Source organism: Echiichthys vipera, assembly GCF_963691815.1.
Source record: "Echiichthys vipera genome assembly, chromosome: 1".
NCBI lineage: Eukaryota > Metazoa > Chordata > Actinopteri > Perciformes > Trachinidae > Echiichthys > Echiichthys vipera.
Window position 1 is genome coordinate 22,075,416 of NC_139826.1, and position 21,345 is coordinate 22,096,760.

General features: G+C 39.0%; 1 protein-coding gene across 1 annotated transcript; it reads right to left on the reverse strand.

The window, feature by feature from the left end:
• Positions 1 to 486: 486 nt before the first annotated feature.
• Positions 487 to 21,216, reverse strand: tcf25 (TCF25 ribosome quality control complex subunit). Its single transcript, XM_083918509.1, has 18 exons — positions 20,937 to 21,216; positions 20,203 to 20,346; positions 20,026 to 20,097; positions 19,463 to 19,587; positions 18,480 to 18,545; positions 17,200 to 17,282; positions 15,571 to 15,701; positions 15,016 to 15,115; positions 12,869 to 12,962; positions 11,982 to 12,074; positions 10,529 to 10,634; positions 9,961 to 10,120; positions 7,840 to 7,927; positions 7,443 to 7,601; positions 7,267 to 7,357; positions 4,642 to 4,721; positions 4,425 to 4,500; positions 487 to 925 (listed from the first exon to the last, which is right to left on the reverse strand). Exons 1-18 carry the CDS (start codon positions 21,162 to 21,164, stop codon positions 758 to 760), a joined length of 2,064 nt encoding a protein of 687 aa, XP_083774635.1. The 5' UTR covers positions 21,165 to 21,216; the 3' UTR covers positions 487 to 757.
• Between the last annotated feature and the right edge of the window lie 129 nt (positions 21,217 to 21,345).

The window sequence follows — 21,345 nt, forward strand, 5'->3', positions numbered from 1 at the left end:
AGACTTTAGGTTGACTTTAATTTATGTTTTCTATCTGTAATGAGAATCTGGTGTGCTAATTGTGACTAAGAAGTGAAAAAGGTTCATAAAAATACGAGCTATCACTGGTATGCTTATGTGACATGTTTGTATCTGAGAGGTTTGAGGGTGTTGCAAGCCTCCACTAACCAGTCAGCCAGATGCCTTTTACATCCATGTCTGTACACAGACTTCCATAATATATGTAGTGAAGACTTTGAAGGAATTTAATACAACCCTGTATCCTTTTTTTCTTTTATTTTTACATCAGAGTAAAATATGTAGCCTACAAGATGATTATGTTTAACGCATCCCCTCAAAAACTGAACATGATTTCACCAAACTATGTGGGTGGGTGTCAAAAATGAACTATAAAAACTGTGTTTTCTTTTAAATAAAGATGTTTAATAAAACTCTAAAGGGAGAGCTATTTGTTGGAATCGTGCTATTCCCAACACAAAATCCCAGAACAAAAGAGAGTAATATTCCATTTGCAAAAACAGATTGAAAACAGCAAAAGATGTCCCAGAGTCATTTTAATCAATGCCACTACAGCGGAGAAGTGGACAGGCTCGTAACACCATCTCTTCCTTTCACTTAAGTAATCTGAAATTATAACAATTAAATAAAATACTATTTAGTTGTCCCACTCCATCTCTTCTTAACCATTATTACACCACTGAATATTTAAATTTTTCTTAAAGTCATTATTTTTTTCCACGTCTGTCTCCTTCTTCTCTCAGTCCCACTCCTCCTCATCTCTGTAGGGGTTGTCGTCTCTCGGTGGCTCTTGAAACCTGATGTTTGCCAGCATGTCTCTCATCGCTACCATTAGCCGATTCACTTCCTGGTTCAGCTCCTGTCCAGCTCGAGCCACTTCCAGATCATCCTCCTGTCTCTGTCCACCCTTATTGAGAAAACAGACACAAGTTTATACAAAAATATCTAGACTCTAAGTAATTTCAATGGTTGCATTTGGCTTTCTCAAACTAACAATTTGTTCTGTTTTACCATCTAATTTTCTAATTTTATTTTAAGAAAATCCTGCTATAGTTACAACGGGTTCAACAGTCTCACTTCGCTGGAAGCACTTGATGGTGTTGAAAGACACCCGAAGTTGTCAGTCCATAAAGGATTTATCCTACTGTTTGTTAAATTAGTAAGCTTTAACACATATGATCCCATTTGATGCGTACACATGCAAAAGCAGATAAGCAACACAAAGTACTAGAAACACAATGAAACATTCAACATGAGTTCAGACATATCAATGAGGATAATCTAGGGTTGTGTTATACAACACAACATGAATGTCGATGGCAGATATGCAACTCAAATTCAACAAAACAAAAAAAAGAAGAGAACTGGACAGCAAATCCTCCCTAGTATTAACTTTATTGATTGAATCCATGTCCTATCTCTTCCTCTCCCTAAGTGGATAGCATAATCAGGAAGGATAGAGCTGTCCTGATGGAAACATGCCTCGGGCACATCTGTTAACTTTAAGCATGTATAGCTGACACACAGGGTGTTTAATGTGTGGGTGTACCTGATATGTGTATCTTTATGTACTGGAAGTTGTTTTTGCTGCACACTGGCAGTGCACACAAAGACCAATACATTTGCAACTGCAATTTTCAGTTTTATTGCTTACATGTCCCACAACATTTGCTGCAGTGACATTACTGCGCACATGGAATAATTAGTTCAAAATAAATACTAGTATAAATAGTAAAATAAATCGTGACTAAAACAAACAACACTGATACATCAATAGAAGGCCTTATTTTTTCAAAGCAACATAAGCAACAGGGGCTCGTGGTTTAAATAAATAATTTGGGTTGGTGGTGGGTCGATAATTTAAGCATACACGCAGATTTAGAGGACATTGGAGTCGATCCATACATCACTATTGCATAACATTTATAATCCCCTGGGTACATACTGTTCCATGTTAAGCATCTTCATCATCGTAAAATTGGTCAGTGAACCCTTGTTTTAATCCTGTCCAGACATACCTGTTCTGTGTTTGGTTTGACACCACCAAAGTCCATTAGCAACAAAAAGCCTTTGAGTTTTAAGATTATCATTAGCAAATATTATGGGCCGTCACAGAATGCTATGTTATCGCAGAAACCTTACAAATTATTACCTTACACACACACACACACACACACACACACACACACACACATATCTATATATATATATATCTATATATAGATATATATATAGGATTCAATAATGAAATTAACTTCCTATTCATTTTTGAATCCTATAGCCCCCAGGAAAAACATTGCTTAAATCTTCTCTTCTGACACAATGGTTACTGATCTCTAATTTTGCATGTGCCTTGGTTATTTAATAAAACATGCTAGTTCAGCAGTTGTATAGCCACAGCGGATATTCTTATCAAATTCTGAACAATAAAAAAGATTTCTGATTTTAGAATAAATCAAGTATTAAAAATGTGTTCTTTAATTTTGATCTCCAGTGTGTGTGTGTGTGTGTGTGTGTGTGTGTGTGTGTGTGTATGTGTATATATATATATATATATATATATATACATACACACACACACACAAAATGCAAATCAGCTCAAAAGTGTGTTTGAATGCTCCACAAGTCCTTCCTTACCTACCTTGTTTTCTAAGATGCTACCTCTGTGATTAGGGTATTTGGCACCTTAAACTACTAGGCCTAGAAAGTTCCCAACATTGACTATTGGTAGGGGATGGGACACATCTCAATGTCCTGCTCTGCTTCAAAATTTGTTTGTCACCATATGGTAAGCTACATGAAGCAAATGGAAAGCAAATAATGTGGAGTAAATGAGTGGAAACAGCAAACACTCATTTGTTGCTGAGGACTATATGGGCTAAGGATGACTCAAGAATTGTGTCAGTTTATGTCATGTAATACCCAATTTAAAGTGACCAATATATGCCTGAAATTTAAAATAATTAAAAATCATATTATAACCCAGGTTTACTTAGACATTAACATTCACAACTGCATAATAGATTACAGGACTTCCTGCACAGCGTAGCAAAATGTAGCAATCACAATAAAGGCCAGCTATTGTTGGAATGGTTGAAATGGTTTGATCATCATTCGACAATTAAGTGTAAGCAGAAAAGTGGAATGTGTTCAACTGACATATTAAAAAATATATTTTTTCCTATACCCTCTGGTAACATTGAAGATTACAAAAAAGTCCCACAATAATTATGGTCAAGACAGCTTGATTTGACTCTATAAATAGGCCCTACAAATGAAGCATCAAACTTCCCTATTAGGAAAAAGACAGCAAAGACAATGGAACAAATTCACACTTCATGAATGTTGTTTGTTGTTGTTGTTTTCTGTGGGAAACAGAATTTACTGTTACATGGTCATATGCCTTCTTTGACATTTTGCAGTTGCTTTCCCCTTAGGGTAACCATGTGTCTTTGGAGTAAATCATCAATCAGTCAAGCATGTGTGGAAAGATGCTCTAAGGGAACTTTTACCGGTTCATATTCATTCAATTCACCAGACGTGGAGTGACCCGTTACTTATTCACACTGTGTGTTTTAGTAATTGTTAAATAGAAACCCGGACGTTCAATGCAATTTATATTGTGCTTCTTCAATGACGTCTTAGGACATCTGACATCCGCTTTCAAGCAGTTCAAACAAGCAAGAGCTCATGACATGCCGTGGTATGTTGGGATTATATCATAGCTAAATGATGTTGTTCAGCCTGCTGTCCATCCTTTCTAGAAGATGGACATTTCTCTAGCCACTCCATAGTTAGGTCACCCAGATCAAAGTGAACCTTAAAGGTTTCCATTGTGTATTCGGTTTTAGCTTTGTTAGTCTGTTTTTTTCTGAGACACAGTGATACTGAATTGTGCAAAGGAATTAGACGCCATGGCCGTTGTACGTGGTTCTTAAAACATGGCTATGAACCATTTAAATTGCTTGATTTGAGCTGCCCATTTTATAAAGTGAATTGTGACTCTGTGAACTAACACAATTTGTTACAAATAAGTTTTATTTGTATAAGGGGCTCCAAGCTGTTAACCACATGATTTGCCCACATCCACACCATGGGTTCTTTATTAGAGTCCTCTGAATTTGTTACTAAACGTCAATGCAAGATTTGTCAGATGGTCACTAGTTTGCTCTTCAGATTGAGGACGGACTTTCTCAAATTCACCAAATATAACAGGGATGTTCATCACAATATAAATAACATCTGTCAACTCAGACTAAAGTTTTTTTTAATTCGTGGAAGACAATCATATTGTTTGTTTTTCCATCAAGCCAAAGCATAATCCCATGCACTGTACAACTTCTGATCAATTAATTTTTCCAGACCTATTCCTGTTAGAGCTACCTTGCCTGATCTGTGCAACTCACCTGAAGGTTGAAGTTTGGCAGCAAAGACCGGAAAAACAGCGACAATGTACTCTCATTGGTAGCACCAACGTGCTGCCTATATGCAGACACACAAACACTCAGACAACTCATTATAGTGTAAAAACAAGCCTTTTGATTTGTAAAGAACAATATTTGTGTATTCTTGCACATGTACGATGGAAGTTAATGTGCACAGATTATATGGGTCCTTCCTTACCTCTCTGGTCTAGCGTACGACATCACTGAGTCCAGTGGAGGAAGGGGGTCAAAGCCCATCACAGGCTGACTGGTCACCTCCTGAAAGTGTTAAACAAACACGGAAGATTAGAGTCACTTCCCCGGGGATGCATGAATACTAAATAGGTGATCCAGCATTGTATTTATACTATTGTACTCATTGGAGGCTTCTAAATCTTCTAAAATATCCTTCACCGAAACTAACATACTCCCACAACTTTTAGTCAGCAGTTGCACTATTTGCAGTAGGATGCATGACTTTCACTGAACCCATGCCAGAGAAATCCCACAAGTTAATCACGCTACAAGAAATGACACACACACACACACACACACACACACACACACACACACACACACACACACACACACACACACACACACACACACACACACACACACACACACACACACACACACACACACACACACACACACACACACACACACACACACACACACACACACACACACACACACACACACACACACACACACACACACACACACACACACACACACACACACACACACACACCTGCCAACGAGAGATTTGTGAATAAATATTTTAAAAAAGCCACATGTGGTAACACTTATGGAGGTGTATGTATCTGTGAATGTACAATCAAATTTGTCATCAAATTTGATCCAGAGACATTTAAGCTTGACTCTTATTTGAATCAAAGAGCATGCACATATATACTGTATCTAGACCATCTCAATGTGTTTTTATACAGAAAATCCATCAAATTGGTGGCTAGGCAAAGGCGGCAATTTGACGTCCTGTCTTTTTGAAGCTGAGGCGTAATATTCCTCTTTCCCAAAAGCCGGCATTCCGGGATAGGCATAGCCTAAACATGTGATGTGACGTGAAGCACGATCACTTGTGTTTTCTCCTGACGAAAAACCACATTAGTTAAGTTCTTCTGCCACTTCTGTCAATATTGCGCGACCCGTCTGAGTATTTAGACCAGGCGGCAAAAAAGCAGCCAAATTGCTGGCTTGCTGTCCAGTGCAAAAACACCATCAGACTGGGACCTCAGGGAAGCCACGTTTCTTGTACTGTGATCCATAATTCATTAAAAACCCCCTGGCTTGCGTGAATATTTGAAAATCCTTAGAGTACATAAGAAAAAGGCTACCATTGATGCCCATCACCTCAGGCGTTTCTTAGTGAAAGGACTGAGCACACTGTTGATGAGGTGAATAGAATAGAATCAATTTTATTGTTCAGCTGATGCAAGGAAATTGTTTTTGGTATCACCCAGGAAAATATAAATAGTCACATCAATAGAACAAAGATCTCTTAATTGTACAACAATCATTACATTAAAACCTAGGGTGTACAGCCATATTTAAAGTTGTAGTCTGTAAGATTTTCATCTAAATCATCTATTCTGTTAATACTACCAAAGAGCGAGTCAAATCAATGGTGATTGAGCAAATGACCCACAAATGAAAGTGCTTGTATTTCCCGCGCTAAAATCTAATTCAATGCAAAGTTAATGACGCTTTTTACATCGTTCCCTCTTAGAACCTCCTATGAGTATGGAGCAAGTGAAGGCATCACGCCACATCGTGCAGGTGAGATCTGCCAATCTACTGACATCATACAGTCGACACTGTTCGGTTTTGAAAGGAACTCAGGTAAATGACGTCCCAGAGGCACTCCTGCAATCACACCTTACCACAAAAACAGTCTCTAGAGTCAACGTATCTCCATTCCTATGGATTAAAACCTTAAGTTTACTCTACTTGTTAACCACAGTCATTGGATTTTGGATAAAGAATCCTTTTAGAACATTTTCTTTGCAAGGGGTATTCCATAGCATTGCCCTGAGGGGAGCAGCTCAAACTAAGAGTGGAGCGGATGTGTTTTGTCATTAATGATTGAAAGGGTTTTCCTGTTTACAGCTGTGCTCTAGAGGTCTTGTAATGGATTATGCTGGCGGCCTATCTTTTCAGCTGCCTTAACAGTCTTGGGGCCGTCTTCATTAAGCTTCTGAGAGATCCAATGTTCCTATGCCTATAATTGTTTAGCAAGAACTCTTATCTTAGGAGTGATTTAGGAACATTCTCGAAGCAACTCTGAGGAAGGTGTGTGATTGGTTGATTTTTAACAAAACAGAAAGATGGCCAAATGATTAAAAATGGACAGTGAAATCGGACCTAGAGGCCCAATTATATAATTTAGTCTTTTTTAAGACATGGTGTAATTATGAAAACTATTTTATATAATGAACATCTCTGTTGAATAAATGGCTCTAATTGTTTGTGAACTCAAGTCATCACTGCTGCACTGTTATTCCTGCACAATCTAATCTGTAATGCTTCATCGGCCAACTGTCATTCAGCGAGAATATTACTCCTATCCTTTGTATTTCCAAAATGTTCTCTTCTGCTTAGGAAATGATTAGCCTTCTTAAAAGTCCTTCTTCCTACTCCTGACAGTTTTCACTTTACGAGCACTCTTCTAAGATTTTTTTTCAATTTTTTCATACATTTTTTTAATATAATTTAGTCACGTGGAGCAACTCTTTGTTGCAGGAAGCTTTATGAATAGGAACCCTAGTCAGATGTTTGTGATTGTGTTCGCTGTTCTTACTAGAGGCAGGTGTGAGGTGGCTTCCTTGATCTCAGAGAGGAGGACGTGACGATGGATGTTCCTTGGCGCACTCTGGTACCTCTGCTTTCTCCTAAAAAAGGAGTGGTAAAGTTATGCAACATATGGAGCATAACTGCACAGAAATGTGCCAGCACAGCAGCTCATTGAGATCTTACTTGTTTTGGCAGTCCTCCACCAGAGGGTCTTTGGCATCAACTCGACGCAGCACCTCTTTTACAGACTCTTCCAACCACAGCATTACTGGTGCCTCCCTCCACAGGCTGTGAGTCCTCCCCACATACAGAGCAGTCAGTTCTGCCAGGGCTGGGGGCTGCCTAGAGACAGAAAGGATGGATGAGTCTTTTAAAGTTGGGGTGTCAGAAACATAAAGGAAAAGCAAAATGGATACAACATGAGGATAAAAGTCAATGACAAAATTCATATCTGTAATTTAATGAATTTGTTATACTTAATGACTATACAATATTGAATGATAAATGATACCATGCTACATTAATATATTATGAGGTTAAATTTCATGGAAAAAACTTGAGAAAACAAAAAGAATATTACCCTATCTGGCTCTTTGGGCCAAAGAAGGCATGTGAGGTGACTGTGGCATCTGGCTGCACAGTACACAGATCCAGTAGCGGGATCAAGACTACAGAAAACACATTTACAGCAACATCAGTAGGTGGTATGTGTATAATTTATCTTATCCATAGATTACAATTTATTCAGAACTCAGCTGCACAAGGTCTAACTTGGACAAAAAAAGATCAGACCATATAAAGCCAATCTTTCAAAGCATTCCTCGGTTACCTGTTTTTTTCAGAATACAATTCAAATCAGAGGTGATTGGATCGTCTCTGATGTCATCTGAATCCAGATGTACTCTTAAAACAATCCACCCGCCACTCACCCAAATTAATTAGTTTCTCCGTTTTAGAAACACGCAATCTCATGGACATTTAACTTCCCCTCCTTACCAGTTACTGTAGGCTACGTTAATTGTGTTCTCTGCTCGTTGGAGATGCGGAGGTCTGTTTCATGCAGTGCTCTGTGCAAAGTGTCCCTTTAAGCAAAACTAAAAATGTTAGTTAGATGCTGCTCCTTTCAGAATGTTTTTTTTTTTTTTAGGAACCCACTCACCCAACCATCACAAATTCAAATCCTTTGAAAAACAATTCAAAGTACTTGCCGGTCTAACTCTGCAGAGCATCTCAGACATGTCAGTGTCAGTTTTTATTTTATCTGTAATCCTGCAGATCTCGCCAGTCACAAGATGGAAATCTTCTCAATGTGCCTAGAGCACTTTCACAGTCTGGTGAGATAGCAGTCAATATTTAGGCACCTAAAGAATGGAGCAGTTTGCCTGCTGATCTTAGACTTGGTCTGAGGCTCTGACACTGTTCTTATAAAACCAAACTAAATACCTTCCCTTACACCCGAGCATTTCCTTAAAGGAACACAGTATGTTTGTTTGTGTGTATGTATATTTATGACTATATGTGTTATTTCTTTTATAGTGTTTTTATGTAAAGCACTCTGAACTACTTTTGTATGATATGGTTCTTTACAAATACATTTCATTTGAAAGTACACATTTACAACTTTCTTGATGTGAATGGCAAGTAATCTCTACTATATTATAGAGTAGGGCTGACATGATATACTTTTCTCCCAATTGGATACTATCATGATACTTGGGTGCTGATTCAATATGTATTGTGATTTTAAGTATTGCGACTCTTCAAGCATTGCAATTAATTCCTATTAATTAATTCCAAAATTGAATTATACACTCTACTATTACTACCATTTTTACTCATTGTAAGGAATCTCACATTATGGATCAATGGGCTTTTTATAGAAGAAGTACACATGTATTCAGAAATGTAGCTATGTTAAGGTACAAATGTGGGACATGGGATATTTACTCTGGAATGTCTCTAACTCTACACAGTCAAAATATTTGATTTTGTGTCTGAAGTCAGAGATGAAATGTGTCATGTTATTGTCGGGAATCATTTGTTCTTTTCTAGCAACACAAAAATAAAAGAATAAAGACATTTCCTTTATAATTTAGTGGCATTTTCTTTTTAATTCATAGGTAGGTATAATCCCATTAATCTAATTTCCATATATCTGTTCTGTATATACCCTTTGCTGACACCTTATTTTGAAAACCATCTGTGATCAGATATGAATCCTTCCGCTAAATTCGCCAATTCTCCATGTTAGTTCCCCCTGTCAGCTCGACCTGGGCCTTCTGAATGCATTTGACGTGAACGTCTGTATACTGTATATGTTGGTGCACTACAGTTGTAGTGTCAGTTGATTTGACCATTCTCACTTCGGTCTGGGAAGCAGACCGAAGTGAGAATGCAGGAAATAGCGGCTGGTTTGTCTTTAAATGAATGTGACATCATGTAACTCTACAACAGACTACAAGAATAAAAGTGGTAATTCCCTCCTACCTCCACATAGACCAAAATGATGCAATTTAATCCATCAAGGCATTAAAAAGCAATTATCCATAAAGAATCGCGATACTTAGGTGTATTTATTTTTTTCCAACCCCTATTATAGAGCTCTTTTTCAGTCAAGCCATAAACAATGTGAATAAGTGAATTCAGGCAGTCGTGTCAAAAATGAACCACTACCAGTCTATTAATATTCGGAGAGTCTAACCTCCAGGGAACATGATGAGAGCGTTCTGCAGCATCTGGTCAGCTTTGCGCCTTTCTTTGTCACTTTCTTCAGCATCCACATCTTCCTGCAGACTGAGATGGAAATGGCAAAGTGCAGTGGAGAATGCAAAGTTTGGCAGCTGGGACAGATTCCTGTGCTCCTGAAATGCAAAAAATAAAAACTATTTCTTTATCAGAGAGAACACACACACACACACACACACACACACACACACACACACACACACACACACACACACACACACACACACACACACACACACACACACACACACACACACACACACACACACACACACACACACACACACACACACACACACACACACACACACACACACACACACACACACACACACACACACACACACACACACACACACACACACACACACACACACACACACACACACACACACACACACACACACACACACACACACACACACACACACACACACACACACACACACACACACACACACACACACACACACACACACACACACACACACACACACACACACACACACACACACACACTTTACCTCCCAGTCCTGGTGTAACTGGAGGAGACACTGGTACTCTCTGGAGCGCAGGGTCAGGAAATCAATGAGTAGAAGCATGCAAAGTGGGTCAGAGTCTGGGTCCAAACTAATAAGAGGGGCAGACATGACCAGAAGCAACTGATTACTACAGGAACTTGACCAAGAAGACATACAACCAAACAACGTGCGTTGGAAATATCAACTGTAGCTAGAACTCACACGGCAAGTAGGGAAGATAACCAGATAGCATTAAAAACCCCACTGCTCTGCTATTTGCTCTCTAAAGTAAGTAATGGAGTGGCTGTGTTGTGCACAAACTGATACTGACAATGATAGCAAAATAAGTTAATTCAAGTGTCCTTCAAAATCCACCACAATGCACTTAATACTATCATGTATCTCTAAAACAAAGGACTGACAGTGTTAATCATATATGTGAGACTATTCTTCAAACAGATATCAATAATGTTTCCATTTTAAGCCAACAGTGATGTATTCACTGCTGGTTAGAGAGAGACAGCTGTCAGCTTTTATTCCCAAATGGCTGCTTTACAAAAGGACCAGAACATTGCTGTCATTAATTCCAGAAGCCAGACTTTGATGAAAATCATAGATTAGCTTCGACCATATGTGGTTAGGTTGTAAAGCTCAAGCTATGGCAGACTGATAGCGGCAGAGCCTGGAAACAGCCCTCTTAAGAGTGTATAGAATCTCTGCATCAGCATGATACGGGAGGTTCTGTGTTATGTAATGACATTTTAACATTGTTTATGTTGTCATGTTTATCATCTTAGTCAATCATACAGTATTACTCTACATTAGCCTGTATTTCACTATGTCAATCCTAGAATTTGGTAAATTGGGGGGGGAGCATGCAAATCTCTTCAACAAAATATCTCATCATCAATAATACAGTACAAAATAGGGATTTTGAATTTCTTGACTAAAACACATTGCAGTGGATTTCCACCTTAGATATCATTTTGAGAGAAACACTTTTGATAAGTGTCAGTAGTCACTAAACCATGTCATATGGACAAAAAAAATATCTTTTGGACTTCCCCAGGTCAATCCTCATAATTGAGCTAATAGTTTTTCACGGCCTGAAGACTGCTGTTGGTGGCTACTTTGAGGGAAATAAGAGTTGTCTTGTGTAGCTAGCATGTGATCATATGTAATATTATTCAGTGTGAGACTACTAAAGACAAACGGAAAATAGCATCTAAAGTGCCAACTTCATTCTTTCTGTAGGAATAGAGTGCGGATCACGGTAATGGGAACACAGTACATGAGTTAGTCATAAAGACACTAGTGACGTTAAGACTGTAACTGAGGCAAAAGCTATATGGAGAAGTATGTGGGTTTTACTCTATAAATCTCTTATTAAAATGTAACTATTTCCCTTTAACTCTATAGCTTGTATTTCTCAGTGCTTAAGCTTTTCCCTTTGTACCTCAAGATAAGTTTGCAGTACTCCAAAGCCGTCCGTGGGCATCCTCGCTTCTCCAGGAACATCATGTGCTTATAAAGAGCAAGATAAAGTGCCCTGCAAACAGACATGATTGAATAATTTAATTTTAGAGTCCTTCAAACACAATTTGTATTACAAACAATAATCTAGAGTCCAACAGACACCTCCCAAAGAACAGGGGCTCTTTCTTGTGCCCGGCGCAAAAGCAGAGCTGCTGACTGCTGGTGCTCTGCTGTGTGCATTTACGCACAAGGAACAGTAACTTTATTTATTATTTCAGAGATTGACAGTTAAGTTTTGTTTCCTCTGTAAGTTTTTAGTTTTGCTGCTTAAAAGTCCCACAATATTTGCTGCAGTGACTTTACTACACACACAGAAGTGTTTATAATTACTGAAAGCTGCCTCTGATCACTAAATTGAATACTCATACATCAATAAGATACATCATTTAAAAAGCAATAGTCTACAGGGACTGGTAGAGGGGGTAGGTGGCAGGTGGATGATTTAACATGGGCTACAAGTGTATTTGGATGGCATCAAAGCTGCTCCGCGCGTCATGTATGTTACACACACAGAGACACACAGTCCTTTCCAATCCGCAATCCGCTATTTAAACATCAAAACGCCCGCTGCAGGCACACCTGGCATTTAAAGAGAATGGGAGATGATTAATGGAGAGACTAAATACAACCCCTTTGCCCCTTACTTTGTGCCCAGAATATGTGCTGTCTAACTAGCAAAAGTGGAATTGGACAAGCTCTAAATGCAACAGCTCCATGCACTGCACCACCATGTGCCATATATCCTCTAAATAGGACCCCAGGTGTCTATCAAAGGTTTAAAAATAAGAGGAAAAAGAAGTTACTAACCTGTTCTCTGGTCGCAGATAATCAAGTCTGCTGGTACCTGAGGTCAGACTCAATAACGGGTGAAAGGCACACTCAAAGCTGTACAAGGCCCTCTCTGAAAAAAAAATCATAATTTATTTAGATTCACAACAAAAATATAACATTTTCTTCTAACTTGGTGTGGTACAATTCGAGATGCCCCCTCTTAGTCGATTAGTAGACTTAGTTGTTTTAATCTTCGTGGACTAAGATTTCTTTAGTTCATTTTTTTAATTAACAGATCCAAGTCGCATATCTGTTGGGAGCAAATTAAGTGATGAATTAATATCAATGAATATACAGTACAGTGTTACGGATTAACCGATTATCGGCCACGATAATCCGCATTTTTACAATCATCTGAATTGTTTTGATTTTTTAACCTGATAGCTGTCCCTATCAACACTGAAGGCTGCCGTGCCACAGAAAAGCAAAGACCAACACAGAGTGGAGCTGCTCCGGCGAGCAAGCGGAGCACGGAAGGCAGCAGATATAACTGAAATTGAAAGAAATACCAAAATCTAATACAATGAAATTGCAAAACCACCCAGTGTTCAGCTGGTAACATTCTGCCATTAGTAATAATAAGTACTGGACGTAACTACAGTTGTAGGAGTACGAGAACTGCAACACCCTTGGAAAGCCCTTGGAGTGGATGCGGCAGAGAAATGTGACAAGTTTATCTATTTTTATTTATTTATTTTTTTTAAATGCAGCGTAGTGAGGATACAAATACACAGGTATACAGGATGCACACGACGTCAGCAAGTCAGCAGTTTGTCACCATTAAGAGAAACTCCAGCCTTCAACACTGGGCTTCATGATAAAAGCAGGTTTTTGTATTGTGTCAAAACTTCAGCTCTCACTCAATTGATGCACTAAGGACAAGGCCTATGGGAGTATTAAGGCTGACCACAATATGCAAAGAAGGTGGAAGATCAGTGCCTCTTCTTTTTAATGTTGAAAAATTCTCTTTCACAGCATTTCAATAAACATATGCTTTACGGTGTTTTTTGTGTTGAGAGTTTGTGTTATTCTAAATGTTGATGACAAGATTACATTTTTACCGCAAATGTATACACGTTCTACATGTATGGCAGGCTGGCAAGAAAGAAGCCTCTTCTGAAAAGTCTCATTTACAGTATACCAAAAAACATATTGAAGATTCAGATGTCATGTGGCAAAAGGTTATATGGTCAGATGAGACCAAAACTGAACTTTTTGGACAGCGCTTTGTTTGGTGGAAACCAAACACAGCACACCCCCCAAAACACACCATCCCTACAGTGAAGCATGGTGGTGGCTGCATAATGTTGTGGTCTTGTTTCTCCTCAGCAGGGACTGGGCAACTGGTTAAGGATTAAAGGGAAAATGGATGCTGCCAAGTTCACCCACATTCTTGAGAAAACCTGCAGCCCTCTGTTAGACACTTGAAAATGGGCTGGTTGACCCAAAACACAGCGCCATAAAAACAACACAGTGGCTAAAGGACAGGAAGGTGAATTTCCTAGAGTGGCCCAGTCGGAGCCCTGACCTGAATCCTACAGAACATCTGTGGATGGACTTGAAGAGAGCAGTTCATCAACGCTCACCACAGAATTTGACTGAACTTGAACTTGAAAAGTTCTGCATGGAAGAATGGGGAAATATTTCCCAGTCTAGGTGCAAAAAGCTGGTAGAGACATATCAAAACAGACTGGTGGCTGTAATTAAAGAAAAAGGTGCCTCCACAAAGTACTAAATCAGGGGACTGTTTTCCAATCCTGCTATTCTAGTTTTTCATTTATTTTCAGTCCATCGATGGACCCCTATACTCTATGAATGGTCCTCTCAACGTGATGAAAAACAGTTGGACAGCACGATAATGTCTGAAGAGGGACTGTTATTTCATGCCTATGCCAAAATCAATCTTCCAGTTGGTAAGGCATCAAGTGGAAGCAGTAGGTGCTCTTATAGCGCCAGGAACTCAGTTTAGGTTTAATGTCTTAGCTTTAATAAAAAAAAATAAAAAAAAAAGGAAAAATCATCAACCTGTACAATGCAACAAATAGTAGTTAATATTTGCCTTCAAGCTACATCAATCAATATCTAAGTCATTGTGATTTGCAGAGGGAGCCCATGATCCTCACCAATGAGGTCCCTGGCCATCTCCTGATCCTCCTGAATACGGCAGACATCAGAGAGCTGCAGCAAGGAATCAATGTGGTAGGGGTTAAGCTGTAGCAATGCCTAGAGAGAAAAGGAGACGAGACAGTGGTCACATTGGTCATAAGATGGACAAATGGAGCTGGAGACGTTGGATAACATGACATGGGTCAAACTTTAATAAAAATGCATATGGTCCCATTCTTTTTGAAACTGTAGATTTGTCAGTAAGTTGACATGCACACACAGGCAAACTGTTAAATAATACAAGTACATGCATAACAATCGCAGTGCTCATTAGGACCGCTGATTTCTCTTGAAGTTTTAGACACACATGTCATATGACTTTGAACAACGTTATTTTGATAGCAGTTGTTGTTTGTTTATAGGAATGGTGATGTTTCAAAAGGATTGTTTTATGCTGAATCAAGAGTTGAAAAGGATGGATAACATTGCAATGTTACGTGACTATTATTTCCAGCCCATATCACTGATTATATTTATGAAACTAAAATGCATAGCAGAGAATAACGTTTTACCACAATGTTGTTGGGATCCATGGACTCGACAGCATCCAGGAACTTGAACTGTACTTGTTGATAGTCCCGACCGTGCTCTAGGGTGAAGTACTGAATGCCATCCTTTGACTGAAGTAAAGTCATTGAGATCCCTATGGAGATGTCAAACAGAGGTAAAAACCAACAACACATAAAGACACAGGGTGGTAAATGGTGAGATATATTTAACTCATGTTAATAGAAATAAATAAGCAAGAGCACATAACAGGTTAGCCCTTGTAATTGATATAGTGGAACTACAATTACGGCTTCATGTTGTATGCCTTACATTCAGAATAAGGGGTGTGACGAGACGATACGCGATATTAAGTCCACGAGAACAAGATGCAACAAGATTTTAACACTATTTTAAACTTTTAGTCTTTTCTTTAAAGGGGGGTTGATTTTAGCAGAGATGTGGTGATGCTGCAGGTGTCTTTGCATAGTACTTGTGTGAGCCGTGGTGTAGCCTGCAGTACTCATGGCGATAAAGTATACGGTCAATGAATCAGTTAAACACCTGTTGATTTCTTCCCATAGAGCTGACAGGAACTATTTTGGCTTAGTGAATTTCTGCTGTCACTCGGCTTGGGAGCTGCTGACAGACGGCAGAGACCGTCTGTTTACAGCGAGTCACATACCGAAGCTTCGGGTCCGTCAGGTCCCAACACTGAGATTATTACTTGAAGCCTGATGTTAAGAAGAAGAAGCTGCGGGAGCTCACGTGTTAGGTGTCTGTGTTAGTGTGCTGATGGCACCATCTTCTTATAGTGCCTGTATACTGTTCCTGTCTTATCTGTCACTCTGTTGCTGTTTAGCCTCTTACATATTGATATGGCGAGACATCTTGTTGCGCATGTGCGACTAGATGTAAAATTCAGTCACACACTCTCAGTTTTGGTCACAGCCTGGAGCCCTGCATAATATATATGTAGTGAAACAAAGGAACGATAGAGAGCTTTACCACAACAATTATCGGAAGATCAATACCAGCAAAACCATACAAGAATACAATAGGAACAGGGTGGAAGACAAAGTTGCAGACAATGATTCAAATATGGATGTTGCCAATCAACAATTAGTGTCACGCATTTAGTGTCTGACCAAATGTCTCCCTTTCTGTTTCTGAGTGACGGAGTTAATTAATGGCGAGAAAAACATTTTTTCGCGAAAAGAATATGATGTCACAGTGAAGTTGACCTTTTGGATATAAAATATCATCACGTCATAAGTTTATCCTATTAGACATTTGTGCAAAATTGTGTCAAGTGAAAAAAAATATGGAAAACAGAACAGACAGAGACACAACTCCGAAATTATAAAGCTTCCAACAATGGCTGCATAAAAATGTCATAATGCGTGTGTGTTTTAGGGTATGAATCTTAAACTATCTTAATTAATGAACATTAATCTATCTTAACACTTGGCACCACAAAATCATCACTAGTGTTTTCATTTTTAAATAACTAATATCGAGAAATAATGTCAAATGGGGTCAAAGAAATTAATGGTATAAATCCTATTTTTTATTGTACTATACAGCTCATAATATCAATAAAGAGGACAGAAAGCAAAAGGCTATAATTCTGATGACTGTAAGGAAAAGCCTACCTGGGCGGCTGAAGCGAGGCCAGCTGTCCTTAGGACTGGTCATCCAAGTGCTACGGTGAAACTGTCTGTTTCTCTGTCGAGGTCTGTAAAAAAAGAAAAAAAGGAAACTACATAAAAATGTGCAAAAGAATACACTGGAGATGCAAATTAGTGTTCTAATACTTAATTTATTCAGAAAAAGTATTAAGTTTTATTGTTCAGAATTTGATAGAATATCTGCAGTGGCTATACCACTGTTTTACTAGCATGTTTTTTTAAATAACCAAGGCACTTCAACAAAAACATTTATTTTGTGAGAAATTAGAGAACAGTAACAATTGTGTCAAAAGTGAAGATTTAATCAAAGTTTTCTTAGGGCTATAGTCCCACAGGACATCACTAGTTTCTCATACTGCTCTGGTTTGATCTTGGTCCATTCTTCTTCAGTCTCTTCCACAGTTCAGTAACTGTAGTGGGTTTATTAGCCATTACTTTGTTGCAGAGGATTTTCCAGAGATTCTCTATGGGGTTTAGATCTGGACTCTGGTCTGGCCATTTCAATTGTTTCAATATTCTTAGCTTCAAGGAACTGCTTAACTTGTTTTTCAGTGTGACAGGGGCATTGTCTTGCATGAAAATTGCAGCTGATTGGGAGACCATTGCAGTGAAGTTATTTCATGTTGCTCAAGGAGGTTCACATAAGCATTTGCATTCACCCTGCCATGTAGCTTCACAAGAGGCCCAACTCCTGCTGCAGAAAACATCCCCCAAACCATGACACTTCCTCCTCCAAGTTTAACTGACTTTTTTACACACTTTGGGTTCAGTCTTTCCTCAGTCCTCTGTACACAGACTTGGAACACCCAACCTCTCTCTGGTGGCTGAGAGGGTCCTCCCTTTGGCCTTCATCTGGACAACCTGCCTGTCGCAGGGTTTCAGTCACCTTAGAGTGGTTTGCCATCTTGCAGCGTAACAAGGAGAGCTACCAGATAAATAGGTGGTGTCCAACAATTAGGTTAATTGTTACCACTTGCCAGATTGACACCAATAACTGGAAGGTATCTTGTATCTAATTTTGCTCTGATTTTTTCACAGAATCAAGGTTTTTATTGAAGCGCCTTGATTATTTTAAAAAATGATAGTAGAGCAGTGGTATAGCCACAACTGAAAAATAACAGTATTTCAGAATAAATAAAGTATTTATAACTTGTTCTCTAATTCTGATCAGTGTATATTGCATACATACGGACGACATGGTACATTTAAATGCCCCCCAAAAAATCTTTCACTTTTCATTTTACCTTTGATCCCCCTGAATAGCTCTGGCCCCAAAGTATCTTTTCAGCTCCGTTTCTGGGTTGAGGTTCCTAATGAATAAAGAAAAGGTCATTCAGATGTTGACAGGTTAAATGACAATGTGGGCCGTCTTAGGAAACACATTTTATTAGACGTGTCAGTCTATGTCTGCTCTACACAAATGCAAAAAATCAAGACCTAATTCTGATGGTATTTTTCCTGCAACGTTGATAAGTGAACTGGTAACCATACTGACCAAATAATTTACATAGGGAAGACAATATTAAATACGCAATACCATCAGTGGGAGACCCTATCCAAGCCTCATAGGTTATGATAATCAGTGTGTAGAATTGTTATCCTGTTTTGAGCCATATAAGGCAATGGATGGTTATTGGAGGTTACGTAAAAAAAAAGTACACATCAGTGTGTCCAAACACTGTATCAGCATGTTTGCATCACTGAAAACAGCAGCACAAATGACATCACGTAGCTTTGCTATCAACACAAGTGATTTGTCATTGAAAGAGAATTGAAATGACCTACTCTGACGTCACTGGTTCTGGTTCTTAACCTCTTACAGTTCTTTGTTGAATGTGTTTCAATGCAGCCTCCTAATAGTTTGCTTCTCGTGGAGCCAAGTGCCACCACATGGTGGCACCCAGGAATCACAGAAATGTATATTCTCATAATTGAGGCTACTGAACTGACCTTTGACCAGGTCATGTTAGCTATGCACTGGTCAAGATCTATTTAAGTATTGCTACAATAAATGTCATGTATAGGTGTTTTTATTCTGACCCAGCTTACATTAATTTAACACAAGGATTCCTGGAAAAATACAGTACAGTACAACTCAGAGTGTTGCATGGATTTAAATGTACACATTAATACTTCAATCACAAGCCAAGTGAAGTGAAATATTGCACACACAAAAGCTAAATCAAAATCTATTGATTTTGCCTACTAGGAGATGTTTGTCTCTCACCTGTGCTCCACATGTAGCACAGATCTTCTGTCGGAGCCTCCACAATCCTCATTTTGCAAACCCAGACCATTGGACTGCTCTAGGTTCTTCAGCAATAAATCAATGTTATCATCTGGAACTTCCTTCTGAAAGTCATTAAAAATTAAAGAGTGAGACAACCTTTCATATTTGATTGCTTGCCAAACGAAGCTACAGTTTTTATATTGTGTCTGTGTAGGTCCTGGTTCTGAAGAGTGGTTGTAATACAGTGTTATTATTAGTGAAATGATTGTCATTACATGTAATGAATGTTTAAAGATTGTATTAAAAAAGTGGTCGTTATTTCTAAGAACTTAGTGTGTGTTATCAATGTCTTACCAGAGCATATATAAAATCCCTTTTCAACAAATCCTTCTTCCCTAATGCTGTACATACATTGTCTTTTTTTTTCAGCTACTGTTTCCTGTTTAACATTACCTTCATGTCCGTACTTGTGTGTTTTATTGTTGGGGTCTTGTAAAAGACAAATTTCTGTCACCGCTTGGGGCAGACAATAAAGCTTTCTATTCTATTCTAAATTGTACCTGTCCATCTTCTGACGTCACTTTTGTCTTCTTCTTTTTCTTCTTCTTTTTAACTCTGTCATCACACAAAGACTATTAAAGAAAAGAGGGATAATGGGTTAATATATGAAAAGATAGAGCAGAATAATATTTGCGTCAAATCAGAGGATCAGAGAAGATGCATTGCTTCATCTTTACCTTTGTAGATGCATCTTCTTGCTTTTGATCTGGTTTCTCAAGGTCTCTGTTATCGTGCTTTTCTGTGTCACTTGTTTTATTCCCATCGGGTTTCTCTGCCTCTTCATCAGGTGAGATTTTCTCTGCCTCCTCTGCATCACCTATCTAGAGAGAGAGAGTGTGTGTTTGGTAAAGCAAAGAGAGGTTAGGACTACTTTGCAGTGATTTTCTAAAGCAGCTGTCCCTAACGTTTTAAGGCCAAGGACCCCTTAGCTGAAAGAGAGATAAAGCAGGTACTCCCTACTACATTATTGTGTTAAATTGAGTTGCATATTAAATTGGGCCTAACAGCTATATGTATTCATTTATTTTTTCACAAATGTATCTTTGCTAATAATATGTTGCATGCATGTAAGTGTATATTTTCAGACATACTTTTGAAAAATAAAAAAGTTGGAAAGATTATCAAACGATTTTGCAGACCCCCTGCAGTAACTCTGATGACCCCCTGCGGGTCCCGGACCCCCTGTTGAGGAACTCTGGTCTACAGTGATGGGCAGCTTGCTAACCTTAACCTTGGTGTTTCCGAGTTAAGTTAAATAAGATGAGAAATGAGTTAACGCCACAGGGCTAGCTTGAATTAGCCAGGTTTGTAAACAGAGAGCTTGCTGTAAACACCTGCCAGGAAGAAACACGTAATAACGTTGTGTTGAACGTAACACGTAGGGGGTTGGGCAATTACACCGTCATCTCACCAGTTCATAGATGTTGCTGACGTTTTTCTGAGCCTTGTTTTTCTTAGCCTTTCGGCTGCTGGCTTTGCTATTAGACGGGAGAGAGACGTTAGCCGTGTCCAGCTGCTGCTCCTCCTCCTCGCCCGAAGCCTGCTCCTCTGGGCTGACACCCAAAGTTAGATCCCCGAGGTCCAAGGCCTCCTGACCCCGCTGTTTCCCTTTGAGCCTTCGCAGAGCCCGGGTAGACATGGCCCACTTCTCACGGAACACATACACGTCAATACACACGATGAAAGTACTTTGTACTTAGCCGACTGATACAGCAAACCAATGAAACGAGGGTCGATCCGTCCCATTGGTTTCTTTCCTTCTTCTTCTGAATGTTTCAACGCTTCTGAATGTGTTGTTACCAACGTTACTGCCCTCTACA